General features: G+C 42.5%; 1 protein-coding gene across 1 annotated transcript in view; it reads right to left on the minus strand.

Annotated features, from left to right (window-relative positions):
• Positions 1-18815, minus strand: part of COL18A1 (collagen type XVIII alpha 1 chain) — a 123792-nt gene that overhangs the window by 83053 nt on the left and 21924 nt on the right. Inside the window, 1 exon segment of the mRNA XM_060261233.1 lies at positions 1865-2409. Coding sequence (XP_060117216.1) covers positions 1865-2409 — 545 coding nt within the window.

Below are 18815 nucleotides of genomic sequence, written 5' to 3' on the forward strand. Positions count from 1 at the left end.
GTAACATACAGTCTAAAAACTGCGCCAGCTCCACAATTTGCAAATAACCCCCCTTCAGTCAGATGTCTCAAGGGATAAACATTCAATAATACATCCCTCAACAGTAAAATGAATCATCATCTTTTAAATCCAATATACAAAAACTTGTGTGCAGTAGAAAGAGGATCAAGACGTCGCTTGTATTTTCCATCCAGGCCCAATTTGCGACTCTGGTGACTTTAATCATTGTCATGACCCTAAGTAAAAATCACTACTTGTTGTTATGTTGAATGTTTCTCCATCTGGAATCTGCCTTAACACCCACAGGCAATATTTCTTGGACATCATAAGATGTTGAGCTGCTATCTGACTAATCAGCAGATGGGACAAAACAAAGTTTGCTGTCAGTTCTTTGAAGCAAGCCAGTGTTAACACACATTTCAAAGCTGGCTTATGGTTGCTAGCTACTCTTTTCTGTTTTTCAGCTTTATATCATACCTATATAATCACTGCTCAGGAAATATACCTCCCTGCCACAGCTATATCCCCACAAGCCTTCTTTGTGTCCCATCAGACCTTGCAATACTAATTTAGTCACCTGCTAATAATGCTAACTATTCCCTCTTCTGCATAGGTCTCTGCTAGCTGCAGAATTTGTATGTATATATACTGATAAACATCTCAGCCAGTAGGCAACCTTACCCCCAATAAGTTAAAGGCTTATTTTAACAAAACATGGATAGAGAAACAGCCCACAGTGTCAGAAGGTATCAGCACCAGAATATTTTCGCATCTCCTGAGCCCCACAAAAGAAGAATGCAGCAGTGGGTTTGATCTCAGTGGGGAGGCCCAATCTCAATCACAGGGGTCACTAGACTGACAAATTATGCCAGTGTCTCGAAATGAACTTGCCGATGAAAAATGTGAATTACTTCCACTTCATTTTTTACTTTGGATGATACCATGGAATGAGGATTTAGATTAATTTTCAAAAGTATCTACAAAGAAAAAGAGCCTCCAAAGGTGCAACACAGAAAGCTACCATCGTCAAGCAAAAGCACTGGCAATACCCTTTGGCTGGCTCCTCACAATACCAAATAATTTTAAAAAGGGAATTTCACAATATCCCCACTGCACATGGGACGCATATATGTAATTAACATACACATCAGATTAAACATTTTAAAATGAATTAAACTATGGGTATCTCAACTGTATGAACTGTTCTATATTTTGCAGCACTGCTGAGCTACTTCATACCCAGTGTAGAGAGTGATCTGCTGGAACAGCACAAGATGGGAAATGACTAGTTGCTCATGGTAGCACACTCCACACACTTTTCTATACTGTACTACTACTAGATGAGTATATAAGGAAACACACACAAGTTAATAGCCCGTATTGGACCCAAATTTGTTCTGATTAGTTCCTAAACAGCAAATCAACCACAGATTAAGCAGATGAGGAGTTTCTTGTCTCAGAATAGCTGATAGTCACTACTTGTCTACATGCGCAACCACTCTCCCCATTCATGCCCAAGAGACCTACAGTAATTAGAGTCATAGAATGATACCCACTATTCCTGTACCCTGAATCTGTGAATCCCTGTGGAGTCCACATCCTCACCGACAATAACTGTGTACATTAACAAAAAAAAAAAATAAAGGAGGCAGCAGCCTAAATATAACACTAAGGAGAACATTGCCAAGTGCCAACTCTGCACAGTTGCAAGCCACATCAATGGTCATTTTGTTATTTGTCCCCATTTTCTTGTTGCTCTGACTCCAGAACAGCTGCATAATGTTTTTTGTTTTGCTGTTTACAGTGAAAATTCATCCATTTACTGCATTACTTTAGAAAATCTCTTGGGTTCAGCAGTGCTCACCTGATATTTGTCTGGATCAGACCCGCCAGCTTGGGCCACAAAAAGCCCAGAGCCTTCTTCCAGCTCCATCTCATCAGGTGAACGCTCAAAACGGACCCGCTCAAATGCCTCACAGTCCATGTAGAGAACCACTTCTTCCTCCTCGACACTGATGGCAAAGCGAGTCCACTGATTGACAAGGGAAGGCACCGTGAATGTGGCAGCAGCATAGGAGTCCTGAGAGCCAGGCTCTGTGTAGTAGAAGATTATCTGCTGCTTCCCATCTTTAACCTCTGAAAGTTTCACACCAACATAGATGATCGACTGGGAAGCATCTGTGATGGCAAAAAGCACCCCAGCTTTGTCCGACGTGGGCTGAATGTGGAAGAGGAGTGAAAAGTCTCTGTAAAATGGGCTGGGGAGATGGTAACGGGCCACTTGGCCAGTGTTGGCATCCAGTCCAAACACATAGCCAGGGCTGTTGTCAGGGCCATATATTTTGGTTATCTGGTCTGGCGGGGGATCCCCAATCAGCTCTAAGAGACCAACTTCTGTGCTGAAATTTTCTGTTAAGAGAAGAAAACAGGCATTTCAGATCCAAAAAAAGATAACTCTGTACCATGTGGAACACATTCATGCAGCAGAACATCCCAATACTCACGATATAAAAAGGGATGTAGCCCAAATCTCTGTTGATAGAAAACGATCACGTCTTGTGCCGAGGGCAATGTTTTGTCTCTGTCTGTTCTCACCGACTTTATTATGGGTTGGATCCAGAGATCCACAGATGGAAGGATTACATACATTTCTCGTGTTTCCTTACCCCCAGCAGCTGTCTCCAACCACAGGAAAGTTTATACCCAAGACTGCAGGATCCATATGGACAAAACTGCTCTCTCTTCCCTCTTCTGTCAGCAGACCTATGCTAATGGAAGAGGCAGGACTAGCTATCTCATCGTCTTCCCTTTCCCCTCTCCACTGCCATTTTCTGTTCAGTCTAAATTTTCCCCCAGGATTAGAAAGGACTAATATATTAAAAACTCAAGTCCATTTATTTACCATATATATGTTTACCTAACAGACTATAGTAGATACTGCCTATATGTAACACAATTATGACTTCAGTTGCAAACTCAGCTACTAACTGAATAGTTACTGCACACAGAGAGGGACCCTTAGCACCAAAGCTATACATTTGTGAAGAGGAAGTCTCAGATATGATTTACTGAGTTTATAACCCTGCAGCTTAAGTCTTTCCAAAAGTACCCTATGTCTTGACACCTGAGCCATTTTACATGACTACCTATTTATTATTTTCATTCCAAAGGTCCCCAATAAAGGAATCTCTGTCATACAGACTAATCTACAGAATAAATCTGGGTTTATTGATAGTTACAGTGCTTTAAAATGCCCAGTGATTTTGAGGGTACGACCCATATTTGCTCTGTTAGAGTAAATGAAAGCAACTAAGATGAAAAGTTAACATAAGTAACATTTTGGAGAAACTAAATGCCATAACAAAACAATACTTGAGCTATCTTTGATAAGCCTCCTGCTAAGTCATTAAGAGCGCAATCGGGGGGGGGGGAGTCTTTTGGGAGCAGACAAGCTGGTACGTGGGCGCAGGAAGAGTTTGTGCCGACGTATGACCGGCGCCACCCCAGCGGAGGGGAGTTTCATGGGCAGGGGGATGCCCCTCCGTCCGAGGGCAGCGCCTGAGTGCAGGTAGAAGTGAGGCGGAATGCAGCGTTCAGGCAGAGGAGGGGGCGAAGTTGGGGGCACGGCCAGGCTTAGGTGGCTTCCTGAGCAGTTTGGCCCATGACATCCCCCCCCACCCCTGAGAGGCGCAACTTTATGCCTGCAAAAACGGCGGTGTGCCCCATAGGCACTCGTTGAAACCAAAAACAAAGGTCGCCTCCACCGCTGTGGAAACTCACAAACCCCTTAGGGAGCGGCATGATTGCCTCGCCAATCCCCTCGTGCCTCGGGCTGATGAGCCCCCTCCCCAGCACCTAACCACAGTCTCCCCTCCTAGAAATACTTCCGCTCTGGCCTTGCACAACTCAGTTGTTAGGGAGAGGAGCACGTGGCGGGAAGTTCTGCGGGCGAGCTCCCGGCCATACAGACTTAAAGTGAAGGGCAGGCAAGCACATTGGTGACTGATTTTGCACCTCGCGGTTGCTTTGACAATATCTTTGACTTGCGAGGGTGAGAGAGAGGTCTCTCCCCTGGGGCTAACTGCTCTTGTTTTCAGGTCTCCACAGATTCCTGGCTTCCGGAGGCTCTGCATGCGAGGACTGTTGCCCATGACTGGGTAAGTTCCACTGTCCCTCCCCCCGGCCTCCCCCTCCTCTTGCTCTCAATCGCTCGGTGTGCGAGCATCTCTGGCACTTAAGCCAGGCAGTGGGCTCCGGCAGGGGGCATTTGCTGACCCCGCTCCCCTGTGCTGCAGCCTGCTCCCTTCCCTTGGTCTGCCCTCTGCTGCGTTCCCAACCCCTGGCAGGGCACGGTGTGTGTGTGTGTGGCAGCTGCCCCGTTGCAGGGAGGAAGGTCAGAGACTGTCCCTTTAAGAGAGCACCCGGCTGAAACGCAGCCCGCTCTTCCAGTCACCGCCCCTGCAGGTGCTCTTGATCTCTATCTCAGTTTTGCAGGTGGGACTCCAACACAGAGGCTTCCACGTGTGCCACTCCACCGCCCCCCCACTCCCTCAGCTGTTTCTGCCCGCCGCTCGGAATGGAGCCTTGCCCATGGTGAGACTGCCCAGCACACACCAGGGAGACTGCTGCATTCTTTTCCGGAAAAATAAAGTCTGAGCTGTGCCCTCTGTTGTCTCTCTTGCTTGGCATCTGCTGCACGTTCCCTGGGCAACCCCCTGCCCCCCCCCATCAGTGGCCTCTCCAAGGGAATGCCTGGGAGGGTGGGCAGACTTGGTTTTGGGGGGGGATGTCTATGAGCTGCCACGCTGCCCCCCATGTGGCTGGACAGGGGAGGGCAGTGCCGCCCCTCAGCCTGCATGGGCTGACAGCCTACCCAACTCCACAGGGCTGTTGTGTGCAGGGCACTGTGGGGGGAGGCTGATGAAGTGGACTCAGAGTTCTGTGGCTGATGCACTTGCACTCTGAGTTCTGCAGCCCCGGGGGAGGTGTTCCGTGCACATGGCAGGAGGTGTCAGGGCAGCACAGGGTGGGGGGTGTCTGCTGCTGGGCTGCTCACTCCCAGACACACATTCCAGCCGCTGTCTATGACAGCGAACTCCTGCACTTGGTACTTCCTGCTTGTCTGCCTGACATTGGCAGGGTCTCTGACAGCGGGAGGGTGTGAGGTGGTCCCGTGCAGGCCTGTCTCACCCCCACCTCGCCACCAAGCCAGGCTTCTCTTGCGTGCATGCCCAGCCTCACTCCTGTTCCCTCTCCATGTTGGTGGGCCATCTCTCCTTTGCCTGTGATGGTCTGCCCATCATTGGCTCCGTTCTCTGTTTGGGGGCGGGTTGGGGATGGCTATCAGCCTCTCTGGGGCTGCCTCTCCCCATCCCTGACTGTCATGAGCCGCGGCACATGCGCCAGGACTGGTTAATGGGGTGGGGTGGGGCTGGGCTTCCCCTCCGGCTGCCTCCGCCTCCCTTCTGTGCCTCTGCCAGTGGCATTGCCATGGCGACTGTCTCCTTCACGGCAAGCTAGGCCTTTCCCCTCCTCACGCTCCAGTGTGCCAAAGTCCTCAGGAAGTCTACTAGTGGCACGGCAACTACGCCGTGGCTGCCCGCCCCTTATCTCTGGATTGGGCTGCCCAGCACCATAAAGTTCTTAAGGTATATCCTACCTGGATAGCCCAGGATAGCCTGATCTCAGAAGCTAAGCAGGGTTGGTTTTGGATGGGAGACCCCTAAGAAATACCAGGATCATGATGTGAAGACAGGCAACGGCAAACCACCTCTGAACATCTCTTGCCTTGAAAACCCCAAGGGACTTTCATATATCAGCTGTGACTTGACAGCACTTTCAACTACCACCGAAATCCTCCATCAGAGCAGAGCAGAGCAAAACCACAGAACACACCATTATTAGATAGTACAGTATTGCGATTCTGAAAACGTCTAAATAGGCCCAAACATGCCGAACTGGCAAAGGGAATGGAAAGCAAAACAGGGATAGCTTTATACAGTAGGAGCACAACATTTATGGACACTGTGCTTTTCTCTGCTGAGAAGGTAATGCTAATTACAAAACTTGTAAATGACGAATATTGCCTTGCTCATAGATATGTCTTTTTTCCACTGTTCCTGCACAAGTAGAGGAATGAAGGATAAATTCACAATACCCTTTTCTTTAATAGCAGGGCAATAACACTGGTGAATGAGCTTTAGCCTAAAATATCTGTAGCAGATCTTACATGTGGCTATATGTTACTTCTGGATGTCTGGAGACAGATTTATTTACTTTGTTCAGTATATCCTACTTTCTCCTGTGGGCTCAGAGTGGATTTGGATTACAGCAATGCCATCAGTTATCTCTCTTGCTCCTCTTAATCAAAGTACTAAGTTTGGGCAGCTTGAGGCAACAAATGCAGAAAAACTGAAAATAAGAGTCCACTCACTGATACTTTTTCACACTATGACTCCCCTTATTTTAAAATACAGCGCTCTGACAAATTCTTTTCACTTTTCTCTTCTAATTCTCAGATTACAAATACAAAGGAAAAAAACAATACAAATCTCGAATTCCCAGATCTTTTTTTAAATGGTGAACTTTCCCCTTAAATGAATCTTCTATGAAAGAGAGGGGCTGATGGAAAAACAGCCGCAGATGGAGAGGTGGGGGGAAGGGACCCTCACTCACTTCTCCTGTTTAAAAGGCAATAGGATCTAAAGGGCTTCTGTGAAAGGAGGGGCCTGATTCCAGCTTTACATACACATCATCCTCTGTATTTCTGTAACTCCAAGGGAAACCGTATATTGAATTCTTCTTCCAAATTCCACACAATGAATGGCAGATATTATGTCTAGAGATGTAGGATAAGGCATTTGACAGAATGAAATGGCCTATTATGTTCTAGAAAATTATAAGGCATTTTATAGATTACCATCACATAGCTCAGTACATTGTCCAAGAAAGTGAAACTTTAGGCTCCTCCTGATTCCACATGCCTAACAGCTACAAACAATACAGGAACTTGAGTGTTACTCTCTGCTGATCCACAAGAGGGCACAGACTCAAAGAGAAAGAAAATATGCTGCTTACTTAGTTGCTAGGTCTGTGTTAGAAAATACCTGGAGACTTTGGGGGCGGTTCCTGGAGAGGGTGGGGTTTGGGGAGGGGAAAGGCCTCAGCATGGTACAATGCCATAGAGTCCACCCTTCAAAGCAGCCATTTTCTCCAGGGGAGCTGATCTCTGCCACCTGGAGATCAGTTGTAAAAGCAGGAGATCTCCAGGCCCCACCTGGAGACTGGCAACCCTATGCTTAGTAGTTGCACCTGCTGGAATGGCCTTGGGTCAGCCATAGCTCTGGCAGAGGTTGTCCTTGAAAGGGCAGCTGCTGGGAGAGCCCTCTCCAGCCCCACCCACCTCACAGGGTGTCTGTTGTGGGGGAGGAAGGTAAAGGAGATTGTGAGCCGCTCTGAGACTCTTCGGAGTGGAGGGCGGGATATAAATCCAATATCTTCTAGTAGTTCTTCTTTGGCGTATTTTACCATTTATGCTTAGTTCAGCAGTGAGCCACAGTGGCTGAATGCAGACCAAGACCTAATTCCTAATTCGCTGAGAAAATTGTCTTAGGAATTAGATCTTTCTCCATACTGGGTGTGTGCATCCTACTTCTGAGGTCTAGGAGTAGCCATTTTACACTATATATCTGTGGAGACTGAATGAGTCAGAAGCAAAAATGCAGAGCAGGACAGGGCAATGAAGGGGCAAGCTCTGCTCCTCAACATGTGTGCATTCACTGGAAGGATGTTCATGTATCACAAGCCCTCCATGCACCTCGGAATTCTGGAAAAAAACAGAGTTCCTGACTGCAGGAAGAAAGCCCTAAACAAATGAACTTCTGAGTACATAGGATTCTTACAAATAAATGGGCTATGCTGGAGGCTGCTGAGCTGTTGGTTTCCTTCCCAACTCCTACTAGTATTCAAACTCCACAGCTATGTCATGTGCAAAGGAATGCTCATACCTTAAATAAACCTTTCTTGGACCGGAGGGGGGGGGTAGGGCATTAAAATCACAGTATTAGAAAAAACAATGAGCAAAGAGTTGAAGCAAGAATATAGAACTGCCACTGATAAACCAATATCTTGATCTGCAATGCAACTAATATAGAACGAGCAGGAACGTTCACACTTCCACTGCAACACTACAGGAGGACTTTGGTGTGATCACTATTTCTATACTAATTTGCAGTATACTTAGATTCATGCTTGGTCTTGCAGAAGAGGTTACACATGTAAAAGAAGATAATTTTAAGATTGGTAGCTGTAGTAGTAGAATAAAATTTATGTCCAGTAGCAGCTTAAAGACCAACAAACTTTTCCAGGGTATGAGATTTCATCAATCAAATCTCACTTCATCTATTCATTCTCTTTGTATCTGATAAAACCATATTTGACTCACAAAAGCTTATACCCTGGGAAATTTTATTTGGTCTTTAAGGTGCTACTGGACTTGAATTCAGTTCAAGTCAGAGAGGAGCAAGCCTTAGACCTGTGGCACCATTCCCCAACCCAGATCTACTTTTTAGTGACCACTGAGAAGTATGCAAGTTCCAATATAAGCAGATCCTTCTTATGAAATCTATCTACCACAAAAAAAAGGAATAGAAAGAACACAATTATGGGACCCAAATACATGTGCCCAGTTCTCATGACAGCATGTACATCTTGGTTTACACCTGGATGTCACTGTATGAAAAACCCACAATGCAAATCAACATGAACTAGCCCTAAATAATTACACATCATTAGTTTAATTAACAAACAAGAAGTAACAATTCAATCATACTGTCTATTTGGAAAACTTCATCTAGATGAATGTATGTACTGTGTTTTTGGTAATGTTTTTAAGGTTTAGCTGATTGCTTTTCTACCAGTGTCCATAACTGCTATCAATTCTAAATGCCTTTTAGACAATTCATTTCAAAATGTGAATGAAAATGCACGGATTGATTTTACAGTACAGAAGCCAGTTTGAATTTTAACCTCAGCCTTATACTACCATGTGTACTTCCGGACAAAAAGCCTCACTCATCATATTACAGGGCACAAAGCAGTACAAAAGCACAGATGCATTAGTTCAGCTAAGGTATTTCAGTTACCCTGAGACACAATTTTAATGATTTTTAATTTAAAGTCTACGCCCTATAATTACACAGTGTAATCATATGAAAACCAATTAAAACTGAAAGCAAACTTGAGCATTAAAATGCTGAATTGCAATGTGGGCAGAGAACAAAGCATACCTGCAGCTAGAAGCAGTGATCTATAAAAACCACAAGACAAGGATATGCTGGGCTAAGAATATAATGTTCAATGTTGAAAAATAATGTATATGGTCTGTAGAGCCACTTCATGAATGGCTACATAGATAGGAAACTAATTCGTACGTGTAGTCTGGCAAACTATTTTTCATTTATCATTAGCTAAAATGTGCATAAACATTAACTGACATATTTAAGTGCAAAGAACTGGAGTTTGCTTTGGCATTTACTAATTTTAAACATTTCTATTATGCCTCCTCAACCACAAACTTGTTCCCACGGGGGAGGGGGGACACACATTAAAATCACAATATTAGAAAAAACAATTCAATGAACCAAACAAACAAGAATAAAATGCAAACAGTTAAAGGTGAACTAAAAGTAACAACAAAGCAGCAACAATGACAACCAAGTAGAGTATAATCAAAACCAGAATACAGGGAGAGGGAGGATAAATCAGTTCAACAAGAAGCCTAAAAGAACCAAAAAAATGTTTACTGGACAGCAGAGGGAAACAAATCTGGTCATAAACAAGAATCCAAAGGGAGAGCGTTCCAAATCTGGGCTGCTGCAATCAAAAAGACCTTTTTCTAACTATACAGGAAAGGACATTTGGGAAGGAACTTTGGGGAACAGGATGGTTATCTTCATAATTCAAAAGTTAAAGTGCAAGTATCTTTTGGAAAAACAAGGGCCCATTTCAGCTGAAGGGCATTTAAAAGGCTGAGTTTCAATGTGATGAGCACAGCAGAGCTCATAGCTCCAGGTCCTGTTTATCACAAAGAAACATGTATATTTGAACACATGTACACCATTCATAATGATGGCAGTTTTGTATGCAAATTTAACAACTGTGAATCAGTGACAGCATCATCTTGTCCAGAGAGTTTAAAAAAAAAACAAAAAAAACCCTTGGAGCTGACATGCTCCACACAAAAAAAATTAAAGACAAGACAGCTGAAGTGTCCCTCTGTTCTTTTACTTTCTAGGCAACTATTTGCATTGTAATTAGGCCACTGGCAATACTCAAGTAAATTATTCAACTCGTGATGAACACTTTTCCTTTAAAGCAGTTCAGTTTAATGTGCTCAATATATGAACTGTTCATATGGCTGCACCAGACAGATCTGGGGGGAGGAAGGGTTCAAGTCATACTGCAGGATCTATTGTGAGTCAATGCAAACCCAACATCTTAGGCAAGTAGGTTTAAAATACAGTTTTGATGATGGTGATGATGATGATACTGGATTTATATCCCGCCCTATACTCTGAATCTCAGAGTCTCAGAGCAGTCCCAATCTCCTTTACCTTCCCTCCCTGCCACAACAGACACCCTGAGAGGTAGGCGGGGCTGAGAGAGCTCTTACAGCAGCTGCCCTTTCAATGACAACTCCTACGAGAGCTGACCCAAGGCAAATCAAGCAGCTGCAAGTGGAGGAATGGTGAATCAAATCCGGTTCTCCCAGATAAGAGTCCATACACTGAACCACTACACCAAACTACATCTACATCATTGTAATCAAACTAAACATTATGTTAATTAGCTTTAAAGTGCCAGGTATTTACCAATTATCCCAGTGCTTTTGTATGTATTTGAATATTATAGAGGGCTGACTCATGACATACTGGTTCTTTGATTCATAATATTAGGAGGGGACATTTGCAGCTGGGAGGAAGGGGAGTTATCTCATCACCAACCCATTTGTACTTCCCTGATTCCCTTCCTTTGGGTTGGTTTTTCCCCCCTTTCTTGATGGGCTCCCCCACAAGAAGCAAGCCCAGCTTGAAGGAAGGAGTCTCTTGTGTGTGTGTGGGGGGGGGTATACTTGCAGAGGAGAAACAAAGAGAACAATTCAATAGCCGTCATAGCTGCCAGTTCTTCCATATGAACACTACCCCACATCTCCACATTCATGTTAAGTCAGGACTGGCAGGACTGAAAACAAGACTTTCATTACAGTAATGTATAGTTCTCCCCCTGAGAAAGTAGATAGCCTCTTGTGTGCACGCTGTTCCATATATTTCTACATGGAGAAGAGCAAAAGTACTTTTTAGAAATTAAAGCTGAATATTTGGTGGGGTGGGCTGAAAAATTCCAGAGGCCACTTCTCCCCTTTTAACAGCTTCCTCCCATTCTAGCTACAGTCCTGAGAACTTGTATCTTAAAGAACTGTATAAAAGGCAACTCCACTGGAAAATTCTCTCCTAGATTCTTTGTACAAGTCCCCCCACCCCACTCCATTCCACAGGGACAGCATTTTACTGATTTTTCCAGGCTTGCATGAAACATACCATAGCATCAGCATCTGGTCCCTTCTGGCAGGGACTTGACAGTGGGGACTAATCTAAACCAGTGAGTAGTTCAGCACTGCCACAGTTTGTATTTTTTGCATGGGATTTTTTTTTCAACTGGAAATCCGGGCAGCAGCTTTCCTGTGGTTGTGATTAGGCCCCACATAAGAAAGCTCAACCCTGTGAATGTCCATTTGACAGAACAGAACTAGGGCACTCAATGCCTATTCATTCTAATAGGGGCTCACACAGAGATTACCCAGGGAAACTTACTCAAGAAATCTGGAAGAAGAAACTCAATGGACAAATTAAGGTGGGGCAGGGAACAGACTCTAAATAGTGTAATCAGTCTCACAACTACATTTCAGAAACACAGATCTGCATGAAAAGGACAGGGGGAAAACCCCCACTCCGCAGTTTTACTGCCGCAAGCTTGTAATCTGCCACTCAATATTCACCCGTGGGAGTACTTCCAGGCAATCAGACAGGAAATTCTCAATAGACATGGCTAAAATTATCTGTATTAGTGTACATTAGAGATATTCAACACTAGGGCTTTTTTTGTAGAAAAAGCTCAGCAGGAACTTATTTGCACATTTGGCCACACCCCCTGATGTCACCATTGTTTCACACGGGGCTTTTTTTGTAGGAAACGCCCATCATAAACTCATTTGACAACAAGCCAGCTGGAACTGCATTCCTGTGTGTTCTTGCTCAAAAAAAGCCCTGTTCAAAACTATTATGGGCTAGCCACCACTGTGGACCTATTTGCAAGATTGCTTTAGATAATATGTTTAGAAACTGTTTCGTCATCTCTTATGGTGGACAGAAGGTGACTTAAGACATTGGTTACACTGCTGTTATAAAAAGGATCAGGCCCCTTTGCTTTATTCCTAATGCTTTGACAATTATGAGTCTTTGTCAGAAACAGCCATAGACTAAACACAGGCGAGGAGCAACACTAGAACCTCTCTGTTCATCTCTGAGTACCCAGATTTTTATACCATTTACAACACATTTCAATACTTTGTTGAGTTTGATGCTGTCTGTCTGTCTGTCTGTCTGCCTGCCTGCCTGTCTATCATTTATCTCTGTCATATGATAGACTGGCACACTACAATCTGTATATCTACATTTATTCACAACATATATGATACAGAGATGGGCAATTTGTAATATCCAGATGAAGACCTCCAGCCCACTTTATGGGCCATTAATTCAAGCATGATGTAAAGAAGAACCCTCATATAAACAGGAAAGCAACTATATTCAGAATCACAATCCTCCATTAAGTGGCATTCGAGGAAATGAAACATATGGTTTAGAGTATCAGCCACATGAATTTTAAAGATGGTTGCACTGAACAGGACTGATACAACTTTATATTCTTTACTTCACTCATCCTTTGAGGACAGTACAAATCATCATCTACATGGTCACTGATAAGGTTAAACCACATGCTGCAAACTAAAAATCCACTAATGCAAGTAAAAATTGCTGTGAATCTGATATTACACACTGTAATATTCAAGCCACAGTAATTTCTCAGTTCCACATATGTAATAATATTTTTTCATATTATGCAAGATAAAGCAGCTGTGCTCACAATGAAAACTTGAACAATACAAACACACACAACAGTTGTTCATATAAAATAGGCCTGGGACCTTCTCACCAAATCTGGAAATGAGTTTGCAGCTGTAATATTTGATGAATATTTGCAAGTCCATTTTAAAGACATGACTGGAAGTTTCACAAGGTACCTGTTTGTAGTATTTTTACAGAGATGTCTTCCCTGCACTCTGCACACCTCTTTTCTGTACCATGTGAAATGAATTGACACAATACATATACAACAAATGATACCGCAACCACTTTGACGCTAAAAATCATCACCGATCTTCATGTTTATAATGGCTTTTTGGCTTGAGCTCTAAAGACAGCTCTAGGAATGAAACCTGCAGCAAGTTAGCAGACTTTGGCAAGGAAGCAAAGCAGCTTTGAGATTTTATAACTTGTTCTTCATAGTGACCTTGTTTCACCATTGTGTAAATTTATTTTTAAAATGAGGTAGCACTCATACTTCTACAGCAGGAAACCACTGTTCAAGTACAAAGCTGGGTATGCATATGAGAATATAAATCACAAGCTGAACAAATATAAATGTGAATAATATCTTGAAGTTCTCCACCCACCCACCCTCATTTTTATACCCACAATGGTCATTCTCGACAGGCTGCGTTTTCACTAAATTGTGAAACACCCAGTAATCCCAAATTGCCATGGTAAACAGGTAGGGTTGCCAGGTCAGTGCTGGAAAATACCTTGGGTGTGGATCTGGGAGAGGGTAGAGTTTAGGGAGGGGAGGGGTCTCAGCATGGTACAATGCCATAGAGTCCACCTTTCAAAGCAGCCATTTTATCCAAGGGAGCTGATCTCTGCCAGCTGGAGATCAGTTGTAAAAGCAGGAGATCTCCAGGCCCCACCTGGAAGCTGGCAACCCTAGCACACTGACATGATAATATGTACTGAAATTGAATACAGCTCTAAATGCAGCAGAAGAAATATATCGGAAAACGGAAATCACTGTAATACCATACACACACAAACACTCTGAGATTAAAATATTTCCTTGAAAGCCTCCATTATGAACTCCTGATGTGGCCCCTTGTGACTTTGCAATTTTTAAATGGAAATTATCCAGATATACACACTTCCATGCATACACACCTTGAAAGTTACATACTTTCAAGGCTGCTGAGAAACAGCATGCCCACGTCTATGCTTTGTACATGACTGCAGGAGCAGGTGGTTGATGGGACAAACACATGAGTTCTGAATTCCTGGGTTCCAGAAGAATCAACATACTAGATACTCCAGTGGCCTGGGATTTCCTATTTCAGCCACCATTATAGAGCAGGCAGTACACAGCTTGGTACAAAAAAAGAAACTAGGTCAGCAACTAAAGTAACTTCCTTCAAGGGCTCCCCCAATGAAATATTTGTTCAGCTGCTGAAAGTAAAAATACAATTATTATTATTATTATTTTTACAAGCAGAGTCAGTCTCACTCTCTTAAGATACATTTGCGCCAGCTGCTTTCCCTAGAACATGTCTGGAAACAACCAGAATCATACATACAATCACCCATGAGTACAGTTCCATTTGCAAGGGCTGACACTAGAAATGAATTAAAGAATTACTACATTTTCCTTATTTTTTTTTCCAGTATGATGTGAAGCTCTGCCCTGGTTACCCTCTTGCTACAGCTACTGTCTGCTGTGCCCACTCTTATGAGTATGCCAACTTTCCCAGCCCCAATACAGGACTTTTCAGTTTTTAACCTGACTCTCTGGAATGGTTTGCAGTTTTTGCAAAGATCTTGAAAACATATTCCATTCTGGAAAGATTCTGAATTATTTTTATTTTAGGCTGTTAATGTAAGCAGCTCTGTTTGATAGTTGTTTTATTGTTTTATCATATACTTGTTGATGTGTATGTATATAATGCAACTGGAGCTCTGAGGAGCTGGGGAGTGGGATGTTAATGTCTAATATAAATAAATATACTCATTTTCTCACAGTATTTGGACAGGCTATGACTTTATTCATATGTCACAACAAACCTGTGTCCAAATGCTGTTTGTAGTCATGCTTGCACACTGAAACTGAAGACTTCCTGATAGAATTCCAGTTTGTTGTGATGTCTGCATGCAACTAACTGGACAGACAGACATTTGTTTCCTCTTCACAAACTGGGATTCTAAACCTCAGTTTGGAAACCTATTTGTGGGGAGGCTACCAATTTGCCCAGGCGCCTGCATTTGAAAATCATGGTGAACTGGAGTTTTATTTTTCCAATGGTCCTTCAAGTACATTGATTTTAGGCTACAGAAAACAGAAGAGAACAGTCAGACAGTAAAGATCTTTAAATGCATATATGATATGCTACCTGTAACTGTAACCTACCACACATGAACAATTTTGCTGATCAATTCTGGGACTGAAGTTTCTGAACAGTCTTCACGGGCAGTCTCACACGCAGCATACTCTGGTAATGTAATATGAAGGTGACAGTAAAATGGATCACTGTGTCCAGAATAAGGGCCACAGCTGGTAATAGGATATACATATCTGAAGACACATGGAAACATGCAAAGAATACACACTGGAAAGCTACAAATAAATTTGGCTTCCTGGAACATATCTAATACATAGCATTTGCTGTACTGAACACAGGGCTTTTTCTTTCAGAAAATGTCCCAGAAGAATTCATTTGCATATTAGGCCACACCCCCTGGTATCTCCATTGTTTCACATAAGGCTTTTTTAAAATAAATAAAAGGCCCAGGAGGAACTCATTTGCATATTAGGCCACAATCCCTGACGCTCCTGTGTGTTCTTGCTAAAAAATTTTAAAAGTCCTGACTAAATATGTAATGGAAATATTTGTTGCAGCAAATACTGTTGCCACATAAAGAACAAAGACTAAGTGCAACTACTAATGTGATGAAACTGAGCTCCAATCCCACTCCTCTTTTACAAGTCAGTCTTAAGGTCTTCCTTTCCATTACATGGGAAAGTCTCCTAAATCAACATTCCACACCCCCTATCTAATTATATACTTTAAGTTTTGGATGGAAATAGAAATCATTATTTAAAAAAAATACATCTAGTTTTCTCAAAGTATGTTGGAGTTTTTTCATCCAGAAACTATTTTTTTTTTTTAAATCTATCTCAAGCAGAACATCTGGTTATGTTCTTGCTGATCCTCACAGAAATATCTTATTTTTCTGGCATTGGTATACATCTCCTGTCAGTCACCCACTCAACGGGTGAGATTTTTTTTCTTAACACATATCAGAGCTTCAGGCTGCAGGCTAACCAGTGCAAATGAGTTCTTTTTCTAATTTTCACTCAAAATATTATTACAAAAATGTTGTGTCATAGCTAAATCAAGAGAATTCTAAATGGAAAATACAGCAGAACTTGACATAATTCAAGAATATGGGAAAAAGAGACAACCCCCCCCCTCCCAAAATCCAAACGGGTAGAAGTGTACACTAAAAAGATGCTTGAGTAAAAAGCTGAAACTAATAAATGACAGTGTTAAAAAGAACTCAAAGAAGTAAACATAGTTGTTCCTGAGATGATTTTACATTCAGTTTCAAAAGCAAACAGAAAAACTTGGAAAGTAAAAAACATGAAGGTTTTAACAAGTACTTTGGCATAAATACAGAAATTAGCTTACTTTCCAGATGGCTGTTAATCTGATATGTACCACTCATAAAGCATTCATTGCCAAGGAAAAGTATTATTACTTTGCACAGAAAAATAACTTTAATAAAATACACAGACTTGAAGGGAAAATATCAATTAACAGCTGCTTTATCACAATTCTCACCATTGTGGGAGAGGTTTACTCAAGGTCAGAAAAGAAGTGACTGCATTCTCAGAACACTTCCCACACTTCGGAGAAAACACCACATTTAAAAAATTCTCTCTGCACTATATAAAGGGGGGGGGGTGCATTTGTCACAGAACAAGGAGCAAATTTTCTCTCTAGCCATGCCATCTGCACCTGAAAACTCTAAAAGAAACATTAACCACAACATCTAGACGCATTGAGTCATGACGCATTGAGTCAATGAACAAATTGACTCAGTCTTAAGTGCAATTTGCATTTTTATGTACCCAAAGCTCCACAAGTTCAAAAGAAAAAAAAAATCATCCTAACAAATGTGAAATGTGCCTGGTCAATAAAATCAGGCATGCACTGGGTGTTCCTACAAAATGCTGGCACAGAAAGGGGAAAACTGAAGTCAGCAGAAAACATTCTTTCCCACTGAAAAATCAAGAGGGTGAAAATTAGACAATTTCTCCTTTTAAAAAAAATCATGTCCATAAAACATTGCCATCTGGATTCTTTGTATGTTATGTTTGGAACCATAACATGCTCGAACCCATACAGAAGAGCAACTTCTAAGATAATAGATAAAAAACATGAAGCCAATGATCTTTCATTCCCACGCTTGAGTAAGTAACATAAAGGGTGGCTTCAGACCTACAGCCCACAGGAAATAGCAGAGGAACACCCCACTAGACTCCAGGACTGCGCTCCTTTCCAATCCTGCACAGCTCTTATACTGCGAACAAAGATAACCCTGTGTTTGCCATGACTCACATGCTGCCAGTAGGAAGATTAATGGCTCCTAAAGGATGAGCAATCAAGGAAATTACCAGATGCTTGTTTTCTTCCCTTATATGTAGGAAATTTTAGAAACTACCCAAAGTGGACCTTGCAGCAATAGCCAGCTTGTACTTCTCCCCTTTACAGTTTTAGGCCAAAGGCAACTCAGGCATACAAAAAAGTCTTACAATGCCTGAGATGCTGGTGTGTCTAACCCAGTAGCATCTGCTTTCGGTGGAAGCAGAACTCCGGGGCCTCAGAAGTCCTTTCCTGCCTAGCTGCCTAAAATCCTTTGAAGGAGTGATGTTAAAAACTTGAGTTTTGGATTTTCTGCATACAGACACTATGTGATCTATGATCTAGCTATGTTGTCTTCCTAATTTTTTTACATGCTGAAAATGCATATGAAAATGAAGATTGTCTCTAGGACAATCCTTGGAGTCTCTTGAAAATGGATGGAGATGGGATATCATACATTCAGAAATTATCTGGACATGTGTCTTTGGACAAGACTGACCAAAGGATCCTTGGTTTCTTTGTCCTCTAGCCTGAAATAGTACCACTTTTAGGTTGCCAGGCTGGGAAATACCTACAGATCCTTATACCATTAATTCTATTACCTCAGGATTCCACCACCTTATGCTGCACAGCGCAATGGGAAATGTTATGAGCTTCTTACTATATATATGTATTTAAGAGACCCAGATTTAAGTGAACAGTGATTCAGAGCACAGTTACACTATATCCCCTTTGCTAGGTCTAAAGGCTTTTCACAGCTGATACAAGGAGGTTTAGTCTCACAAATTAGAAGTTTAGCGGATGGTGCAAAATATAATTTGTGTGTATGTATGCATGTGGCGCAGGAGAGAGAAGGGGAACACTGGGTTCACTGGACAAGCATACTGCACGCTATGAAACAGATCGCACAAATTGGATTCATGGTCAGACCTGACCAAACTGATTTTTTCCAGGGCTGCTTATTACAATAGAGTATTGTGTCTATTTGACAGCTGTAGACGTTGCAAGGCAT

Source organism: Heteronotia binoei, chromosome 21 (genome assembly GCF_032191835.1).
Source record: "Heteronotia binoei isolate CCM8104 ecotype False Entrance Well chromosome 21, APGP_CSIRO_Hbin_v1, whole genome shotgun sequence".
Taxonomy (NCBI): Eukaryota; Metazoa; Chordata; class Lepidosauria; order Squamata; family Gekkonidae; genus Heteronotia; species Heteronotia binoei.